Source organism: Nematolebias whitei, chromosome 5 (genome assembly GCF_014905685.2).
Source record: "Nematolebias whitei isolate Nwh7 chromosome 5, NemWhi1, whole genome shotgun sequence".
NCBI classification, from domain to species: domain Eukaryota; kingdom Metazoa; phylum Chordata; class Actinopteri; order Cyprinodontiformes; family Rivulidae; genus Nematolebias; species Nematolebias whitei.
In genome coordinates this window covers 46,695,383-46,706,177 of record NC_056502.1, presented here as the reverse complement: position 1 = coordinate 46,706,177, position 10,795 = coordinate 46,695,383, and the positions used below count along the sequence as shown (strand labels likewise).

At 42.0% G+C, this 10,795-nt stretch overlaps 1 protein-coding gene across 1 annotated transcript in view; it reads left to right on the top strand.

The window, feature by feature from the left end:
• The window catches only part of LOC119410424 (amine sulfotransferase-like), a 96,580-nt gene extending 90,847 nt beyond the window's left edge, over positions 1–5,733 (top strand). Inside the window, exon 6 of the mRNA XM_037677336.1 lies at positions 5,609–5,733. Coding sequence (XP_037533264.1) covers positions 5,609–5,733 — 125 coding nt within the window. The remainder of the gene's footprint in view (positions 1–5,608) is intronic.
• Positions 5,734–10,795: the final 5,062 nt, after the last annotated feature.

The window sequence follows — 10,795 nt, the reverse complement described above, 5'->3', positions numbered from 1 at the left end:
CTGGGACCTGAGTCCGAATTTCGTACCACAAACATGCAAATGTGAGCTGGTATGAAAATAAAAAAATCCTTGAATCCTAATAAATGTCTTTTACCTTCCCCTGCAGTTTCTGCACCCCTAAGTGATTTCCAGTAGGGACACTGTTCAGTTGTTTTTAAAGCTCCAGATTTGTTGTGTATATGTTGTGTTGCCTCATGATATGGTGCCTGAAGTCCTAAGCCAATCCCACATGAGAGCAAATCTTGGTAATTCAGGATCATCTGACTGGTGTACAGGACAGGCAATAGCTGCAAGCCCACGTAAACAATTGTCTATAATTTATCTGAACTATAGTCTGATTTAATGGTCCCGACCGCCCTTTCACTGACTCAACTTTGGTGGGGTCTGGCATAACCCCTTCACTATAAATTACATGTCCAAAACTGTGTCTGTTACACTTGAATGGTGAGCACTCTGCAAACGCCGCACACAGGTTGGTAATCATGTCTGCAGCCGTGTTGATCTGGTCCAAATCTGCGGAGGACGGGTTTGGTTCCTTTGTCTCCATAGCTATGTTAAGTGCTAACGTAGAGATGTTGTTGGTTGCTGCTCCCACCTGCGACGAGCACTGATGGATTCTGTCTGTCAGCTTCGCGGTGAGCTGGTCACCGGAGGATGACGGGGTGATACGTCGGCCAACGTATTTCACTGCGCTCACCCCGAAAACACCCGACAAACTGGGTTCTAGGGGAGGGATGGTGGAAAAACCCTGGTCCGTGAGCTCTTTGACTTTGGTGATGGCCGTGAATCAACCTTTATTTAGACAGGTAAATCCCATTGAGCCTCGAGGACTCATTTACAAGAGAGACCTGATTTCAACAAAGAAAGATGACAACAATTGACAACAGCAACAAGGAGGTGACCGGAGCCCTCAGCTTCGACCATCGAAGGCAACACTGGCTCCAAACCTCCTGTAAGGCAGGATGGAGAGCGGCTGCTAGCTGTTTCAGCTTCAGAGGGGGACGTGTTCACGAACTCCGTGTCCAGGGAGTTAAAAAATTACTTGAGCGAAGAGTCCCCCCTCGGTTGAAACTCGACCTCCTCAGAGCTGGTGAAGATTCTCAGTCATCGAGGACATGATAAATTCAAAAAACGTTCAATACAAAAACAACTAGACTTTATTTGTAACAGAAGACGTCATCCGAGAAGCTTTCTCAATTCAAAGAGCAGTGAGTGAGGGGTTCAGGTTATAAGGCTGAGTGAGATAAGATACACATACATATGTAGATTGACAATTCACACTTCAACACCCTAACAGTAGGGGTTCTTTAAGGTCTTTGTTACTCTAATTCACAGATGAGGCCCCTCTGTTCCCATCAGGTGTGAAAACTGGCTGGGAATGTCTTAGGCCCTATTTACACAGACACGATGGGGGGAAACGTATGTTTTTTTTGTATGTTAAAGGAAAAGATCCGCATTGACACGGACAGATTTTGTGTTTACATGCATACGCAGGAATCCCCCCCCGCCCTCCCGAATCCGCTGTAGTTACCATGCCAGGTCATTAGATGGCGCTGTGAATTTTGTACCTTCACCTAATGTACATGCATGTTGCCTCGGCACGCTCCTTTCCTGTGAGCTAAAAAGCTCAGCTAACAACATCTTAACAAGTTAAAGCTGTTTTTTGGCTGGATTTTGGATAAGAGACGACAGATTTGACGCCAAGCGGGACCGCTTTGGCTAACAGCTCCACACTGAGTGGACCAGAACAGAGTCTATGATGTCGGACTTTACTCCATGATAATCAGTAGCTGATTTACAGCTGCAGGTAAATCAATGTTCTTAATGTTTGCTTGTGTTTACTTTGATCACACAACAACCAACTGAGTTTTTATTTTTCCTGAAAGAAGAAGAAGCTGTCCTCCCACCAGGCGGACTGGTTCTGAACGAAGCTCGGCCCAGGTGCAGTGCAGGAGGACGTCAAAGAGAGTGCGATGTTGGATAAACTATTTTAAATTCCCCTCAGTTGTTTTATTCAATCCATTCAATGTTTTAAGCTGCATTAATCAAAGGAGTGACAGCATGAACGAGTCAGATGGACAACGTGGGACTTCCATACCGGATGAAAACAAGAGTCCAGTTCATTTACGTAGTTCAGTTAACGTGTTTTTGTTATAATGAGGAGTTACCCAAGTGAACAGACAGAGGAAAACAGAACCAAACTCAAACGTAATTGAAAAATGTTTATTTTACAGTGAGAGGAAAAATAAACTATTTACAAAATAGGATCTGGGTCTGTGAAGACAGAGGAGGAGGATTACTTTATGACGAGGAGATGATCCAATAACTGAATGTTCAAGGTCTTTGAGAAGCTTACAGTGAAAGTAGTTAGTATGGCTGTTGGACAGGCTGAGGGTTTTTCTCGTTCCAGGATGATGACCAGGCAGACTGCAAAGGCAAGTGGCGGAAGGCGTGTGCAGGCAGCTGAGCACAAGGAAACACAGGTAAGTTTATCCTCAGGGTCTTCTTCAATACTTCGAAAAACAGGACAGGATCCAGGACATCAAGACTCTGAAAATGTGTACACAAAACAAGGTCAGTCTTCTCAATCTTTGAACACTATACAGGGCTGGAGGCATATGTACCGGCAGGTAGAACAATGCTCCAGCACTGACTGGAGCTCAACTGGAGCCTTAAGTAGTCCTGGCATCAATTAGGGAAACTGGTCTCAGCTGCAGCTGCTCATCAGCGCCGCCCCTGCCTTCAGGAACCTGGTGGAAGGAAAATGACAAAACCCTACAGTTTTTAATAGTGTGTTCAGTTTAATTATCAGTGTTTATGTGACATACAGTTTGTGGTGTTGAATAAATAAATAAAAATTAAACCTGATGTCTTCATTTTCAACTTTAGTGTTCACGCTATATGTTTACAATCATTTTAAATTTGAATTACATAATGTCCAGATAGCTTCATTTAGCTCAGAGCTTCATTATCTCTCACACTAACATAAATACTGTTTATTATTATTAAACTGTTATTATTTAGCACATTTAGTATGTTATAGTGCAGCGCGATGTGTGCGCATGCCTCGTTCTATAAACAGCGATATTAGAACTGGATCTGACTGTCTCTTCCAACACAGATGTTGGTCACAGCCCCTGGAATCTGACATAGATTAACTACGAGATTAAAAATATATTCCATCAGTCGTAGTTCTGAAAGCAGTGTATCCGCTGCCATCTTGATAGAAATATAGCATCTGTCCTTGCGTGCGTGTGCGCATGTGGTTAAATACAAAGCCTCAGCGGGAGATGTTTACATTATCAGCAGGGGGTCAGCGAAAAACCTCCACTCTGGAAGGTGGATTCAAAAACCTCCGGATTCAAAGAGGGGGGCCACTGGTGCCATGTAAATGATCAGTAGAACCGCAGAGAGAAAGCTGCGGATGCACTCAAAATACGCACCGTTTAAACAGCCCCTTAAAGTTGGATTATACGTTTTTGAAAGTGGAAATCTGAGGCCTCCTCCTCTGTTAAGAGATGTTTTTTCTCTTTTAACATAAATTGCTTCCTTCACCCCCCTCTCAAACCATCTGTGTTCTTGGTCCAAAATGTGCACATTTTGGTCCTCAACAGTGTCCCTTATCCGTGAGGTGGAGGTGAACCGCTGAGTCTTGTCCTGAGGAGCTGGCTCTCCTGTGTTCAGCCATGCGTCTGTGAAGAGGCTGTTAAGTTTCTCCAATGTAGAGGTCTGGATAGTCCTCGCTGCATTGGACCGCATACTCTGTTTGTGTAGGGGTGTTTTGTCCTTAGGGTGGACCAGCCTCTGTCTGAGAGTCCTGCTGGGTTTGAAATGTACTGGGATGTTGTGTTTGTTGAAAATCCTTCTAAATTTCTCTGATACTTCAGCAACATAAGAGATGACAATGTTTTTATGTCTGTTGTTGTCCTTTTTCTGTTTATTAGTGGGATTTGTAGATTTCCTCGCCGACTTGACAAAAGTCCAATTATGATATCCACATGTTTGGAGAGCTTCTTGGATGCGTTTCTTTTCATTTTCCTTCCCTTCTGTCTTTGTGGGGACGTGTTCGGCCCGATGCTGTAAAGTTCTGATGACAGAGAGTTTGTGTTCCAGTGGATGGTGAGAGTCAAACACAAGATACTGGTCTGTGTGGGTTGGTTTTCTGTAAACTTCAATGTTGAGGCTGTCCTCTCTTTCCATCTGAATCAAACGGTCCAAAAAAGGCCGCTTGCTGTCTTTTGTATGCTCTCTGGTGAACTTGATGTTGTTATCAGCTGAGTTAATGTGTCTGGTGAACGCTTCTATTTCCTTGGCTTGGATTTTGACCCAGGTATCATCCACATATCGGAGCCAATGGCTTGGCGTTGTTCCCTCATAGGAGTTTAGGACTCTGTTCCACTTCCTCCATGTAGAGATTGGCAACAATGGGTGACACTGGAGATCCCATGGCACAGCCATGCTTCTGTCTGTAAAAACTGCCATTTAACTTGAAATAAGTGGTTGAGAGGCAGAGATCCAACAGGGTGCAGATCTGGTCTGGGGTAAAGTTGTACCTGTTAATTAAGTCATTGTCTTGTAGAAGTCGTTTTCTGACCGTTTCTACTGCTTCAGAGATGGGTATGCAAGTGAAAAGAGAAGTCACATCATACGATACAAGGGTTTCTCCTGGGGTTAGTTTCAAATGCTGAACTTTGTTGGCAAAATCAATGGAGTTCTTTATGTGATGAGGTATGTTTCCAGGGTGGTGACAGAATGTTTATTCAGCTGGGCTCTTCTGAAAAGTCCATGGAGATTCCTCAGTAGGAGGGGAGGGAGGGGCTGAGCATCAGGTTTACAAAACTTTCCAGGTGGGTTGAGATAAGATGGCAAGTCAGGGAGCCAAATTCAGATAAACATGATTGTTTTGGGGACAGGCAGAACTTAATGACATCTACCTTGAGTATGTGTCGGTCCACTCGTTTCCGAAACGTCCAAATTAAATGACCATACCAATGGAACTTGCCTGAGAATAATCCCCAAGATTTGATCCATTCTGCCAAGAGTCTGGGTGCTCAAGGCACGAACCAAGCCATCATATAAGGCAGGCGGCCTGACCAGGTCCAGATTTGCTGCCGACAACTTCCTTGTTTGTTGATAGACCAGGAATCAGCCAAATCCAAAAAGTAGGAACCAGTTATCATAAATCCAATTATAAATGTGTTTTTAACATCCACAGATGACAGCAGAGATAGACACGTCATCAAGTCTTCAAAGTCAATGAGATATCCAGCTGCATGCGTGCCAACAGGGCAAATCGGCTTGCCTAAAGCCTGTCTTCTCTTCAAAAAAATGTTATCAATTGTTGATATTGTGTTGAGGAACCAACTGACCAAATCCAAGTCCATAGTTATGATTCGGAAGATATGTAGAGAGAGACTCAGAAGCAGTTTCACAGACAGGACAGAGCAAAAGCAAAGTGGAGAGGGAGAGGAGGAGACGTCTGCCCTTGAGAAAAGAGCAAGTGTTGAAGATATGGAAAACTCTAGAACTGAACGAGTATTTAACTTTAATACTGAAATGTAATTTTCCCCAATTGTATTTGATATATTTCTCTTCTCTGCTCTTTAAGGCACCATTGGAGACTGGAAGAATCACTTTACTGTGGCCCAGAATGAGAGGTTTGATGAAGTCTTCCATAGAGAGATGAAAGATTTTCCACTTAAGTTTGTCTGGGACATCAAAGACTTTCAGTAACTTTGTCGGTCTCATGGTACAACTTTATGCATGTTAATTCAAACATTTTCTTGTCTATGAACTTCTGTTGTTGAATAATAATAAAAAAGAAACTTCTTTGTTTTGTAATCACATGAAAATAACACTTTAACTGCTGAGATGTTCTTATGGGTTTAAAATCCCATATTTTAAAATAAATTGTGAAACAAAAAATACTGTGCACACAAGAAATAAAATAATCTGCCAGACCAAACATGTCAATGTCAATTTATTTATATAGCACATAAAAACAACAAAAGCTGACCAAAGTGCTTTACAGTTAAGACAGATTAAAAATAAAAAAAGAGTAAAAATGCATCTAGTGCCACTCAAAAACATAAGTTGACAGTAAAAACAACACACAACAACAATAAAATCAGCTCAACTTGTTCTCAGACTCTGCGTGGATGAAATGCCAAGGAATACAGATGAGTCTTGAGCAAAGATTTAAAAGTCTCAACAGTCTGAGCGCTCTTTAAATTCTCAGGTAAACTGTTCCACAGTTTTGGAGCAGCAACCACAAAAGCCCGATCACCTCTGGATTTAAGTTTGGATCTGGGGACATCTAAGAGGAACTGGTTGGTAGACCGAAGTGCTCTTACTGGAGTGTAGATGTTAATGAGATCACATAAATATGACGGGGCCAGACCTTTTAAGACTTTAAAAACAAGCAATAAAATCTTAAAATCAATCCGGAAGTGGACAGGAAGCCAGTGGAGAGAAGCCAGGACAGGGGTTGTGTGTTCATGTTTTTTAGTTGCTGTTAAAAGACGAGCTGCTGCGTTCTGGACAGATTGTAAACAATGCAAAGATGATTTGTCTAAACCAACATACAATGAATTACAGTAGTCCAAAGCAGATGTAATAAAAGCGTGAATCACCTTTTCAAGGTCTCTGAAAGGGAGACAAGACTTCACCTTGGCAATAAGTCTTAGCTGGAAGAAACTGGATTTCACAACAGTATTTATCTGTTTGTCTAATTTAAAAGCACTATCAAAAATAACTCCCAGATTCCTGACATTGGAGTGGCTGTATGAAGCCAAGGGGCCAAGCACATTAAGGGTATTACATTTACCAAAGCTGATGACTTCCGTTTTATTTTCATTTAGATTCAGAAACATAATTCTGTCCATGCTAAAATCAAAGTTAAAATCATATTTAGTTGAATATCTACTTTTCTTATATCATACTAAATTATTATCAATAATAACTGTTAATACTGGGAACAAATAAAAGTTTGAAGATGACCTATAAGTGAACTCAATAAAACAGATTTTATTTTATGCTCAATAACTTTGAAGTAATCTTCAGAAGACCATCAGCCTTCAGACACCTTCCTCACTTCACTTTTTTAACTGGTAGTAGAATATCAAGTACATATTAATTCCCGATTTAGTTTGTTTAAATCCATGCCTCTATTTAGCCCATTTACTGAAGATATGATGTATGTCAACATTTATCTTCTTTTATTAAAATAAAGGATAAATCAATAAATAAAAGGTGTTTACCACTTTACTTCTTTTTCCGTTTTAAGAAGAATTTTCCTCAGTGGGCAAGGAAAACTGAATCATATTAAAGTTTCAATGTAATTTGTGGGTCATTTTTAAATACTCTATTAAATGTGAATGCACTGAAATGATTTATATTAATAATAATAATGATAATAATAATGATAATAATAATAATAATAATAATAATAATAATAATAATAATAATAATGGTTTGTTTTTTCTTCTTTCGGCTGCTCCCTGCGTTAGGGGTCGCCACAGCGAACTAAGTCGCACGAAGACGTGGCAGTTATTTTTTTTAACGCCAGATGTCCTTCCTGACGCAACCACGGACCACTGAGCTACCACAGCCCTCTGTGTGGAGCAGAGAGCTGCTATCTAGGACACCCGGAGGAGCAGATGATGGGGGTAAGGACCTTGCTCAAGGGCTCAGAGTGGGACGAATGAGGGTGGGGGCAGGTGTGGGTTCTTCACCTACCCCACCCACATTTTTGATGTTGCCGGTACCAGGGCTTGAACCGGCGATCTTTCGATCACAGGCCAACCTTCTCTAACCTCTGCGCCACCACTCCCGCAATAATAGTAGTAATAATAATAATACTTTATTTTTATAGCACCTTTCAAACAAATGTCACAAAGAACTTCACATTAATCAATTAAAACAACATTATAAATGACATAAGAAACACAAAAGTATACCAAATCAATTAAAATAGATAACATAAAAAAGAAAGAAATTCAGATATTAAAAGCCTTATTAAACAAGCAAGTTTTAACTAATGATTTAAAAGAAGAAATGAAGAGGCCCGTCTAATATTTAAAGGAAGAGCATTCCACAAATTAGGAGCCCTGACCATAAAAGCCCTCCCTCCTTATGTCACCAGTCGATATCTTGGAGTGGAAAGTAACAGATTTAAGGATCTGAGATTGCAAGAAGGGATGTAGGGGGTAAGAAGCTCAGATAGATATGATGGCGCAAGACCATTCAGGAATTTAAAAACAAACAATAAAATTTTAAAGTAAATTCTAAAAACCACAGGGAGCCAATGCAATGGGGACATAACAGGAGTGATGTGCTGATATTTATGGGATCTTGTGAGAACTCTAGCTGCAGTGTTTAGTACTAGTTGAAGACGATTAAGAGAACTTTGGGGCAGACCAGAAAATAAAGAGTTATAATAATCAAGATGACAAGAGACAAAGGCATGAATAAGAGTTTCTGCATCAGTTAAAAAGATAAATGCTCTGATTTTGGCAATATTACTAATTTGAAAAAAAAAATGCTGTTTTAGTGATGTTCTTAAAATGTTTAGAAAAACCAAGATCAGAATCAAAGGTTACCCCCAAATTTCTGGCTTCACGAGTGCAGTTAAAACCAAAAGCAGAAAGGGACTGAACTACTAAATTCCTTTTGGCCTTGGGGCCAAAAACCATCACCTCAGTTTTATAACAAATTAAACATATTAAAATAAAACTAAAATAGATTTGATTCTGTTAAGACTGAATAATAATTGGACTGGACCTGTGGACATCTTGTTGTTGGACATTCCTCCTGAATGATTCTGTGTCTAATCTGTAGATTTTGCTGCTGATGCGGAGTTGAAGCCTTTTGAGGTTAGTGATGTCACTATAAAGTGAAAGTGATCTGGTCTGAAGACTGCAACTGTTCCGAGTTATTTGTTGCCAACAGTCACAACCCAGTTGTATACTGGGTTTAGAGTCAAGGTCAAAGAGTAAACAGCTTGAAGGTGTGATGTCATGGTGAAGTCTTCAGACCAGCCAGACAAGATTTAAGCTGGTGTCTAACAGAGTGTCGGGGGCTAGTTGAAAACTCAGGTGATATTTTAGTTACAATATTATATTCTGAGTGTTTATGACAAAATGACCAGCAAGTCATGCAATACAGTGGTGCTTGAAAGTTTGTGAATCTTTAATCATTTTCTAAATTACAGTATAAAGATGACCTAAAATAATAAAAAGGTTCAATCATGTCAACTGGACCAGTTTCTTTGAGGGAGAAACGTTTCGTCTTCCATCCAAAGACTTCCATCAGTCTGCAGCCTGCCAACCAGATCTGTCCCATTAGCCTTCACTGCTGTGTTTCAAGACACCCTCCCGTTGGAATCTCAGAAGCAGGTTTTTGTGTTAAAAGCCTGCTGATAAACAGCATCAGCCCCCAGCTTTCCTCTTGCTGCTGCGTTCATTGCATCTGTCCACTTTCACTGTGGTGAAACATCACATCAGCGTCAGGTGTGTTCTAGGTGAGTACAGTACTTGTGTTGAGGTGTTGCTGTAAGGATGACACTGCTGTATTTTGGAAGGTGATGTTCCTTTTGATGCGAGGGCAAGTCTCTCTCATTGGGAGTATTTTTCATACATTGTCAATCCTGGACTCCAGAGTAACTGTAACTTTTATTTGATTAACAAGTGTGAACATGAAGAATTTTGATTGTTGTTTTCAATCATAATGAAACCATGTGAAATATTACAATGTGAATAACATATTTCTCTGTTCCGTTTTTCAGAAAGTGATTATTCCTTCAGAAACACCTGTGAAAAAGTAGTCTTTGAGCTGGAAGCTGTTTTCTTCAGAGGGGAGCCACAATGTTCCCTAGTTAGTCAAAACAATCTTCTCAGAGCTTTTGTTTTGCACAAAGTCTCTGTGTAAAAGGCAGTTCGCCTTGGACACCCGAACTGAGCAGTTCGCCTCCGGCCCTGAACCCAACTTGAGGTGGGCACATGGCTATGGGTGGTGGGATGACCTTACTCTCACCCCCTGTGCCTGTGCTCACTTACAACGGTTGCATTTAGACACTAGGGTTTGGATAGAGTTGGGGTGGAGGGGAAACAGGCATCATGCCAGCCGTTGCTCCTTCTTCTTTCCTTTTTAATGGCACTATACAACAACACACATCAACAGCACATCTAGGGGCGGGGGTGTATGTGTCGGGGTCTTATTCTTTTTTTTTTCTCACCCCCCTAGTTCCCTGACTGCCATTCCTGGGGTGGGGTCCGGGAAAAGGGCAGGCCGTCGGGTGTTGACCAGGACTATGTGGGGGTTCGGGGTCTGGGGGATTGCCATGGGCGGTGCTGGCGCTGTGCTCTCCCTGGGGTTGTTTGGACCCCCTGAGCTTGGCTCTTGGGTGCCATAGTTGGCCCGCTGGCCGGGGTGGCTGCCGGGGCCTGGCAGGCGGTCGGCTGGGGGCGCGTGCTTGGTTGTTGGCGGTGTGTGGGTGGTCGGTGGCGTGACCTCTTCGTGCTGGGGGGTGTCCTGTCGGCTGGGCGTGGCCTGGGCCGGGTCTGGGATATTGGCTCCTCTCCGCTCGAGAATGAATGGGTCTACCTCCTGGGTTTGGGCATGGGCTGCCCCCTGTAGAGGGCGGGTACATGTCTTGGACCTGGGGGGTATAGAGTGCGTATCGGGAATAAGAATGAAATGTATCGTTATTGTATGTCTTTGAGTGAGTGAGTGTGAGAATGAGGCTGGGACTGTGTGATTGTGTCCGTGTATGAATGGGTATTCGTTAGGCCGAGAT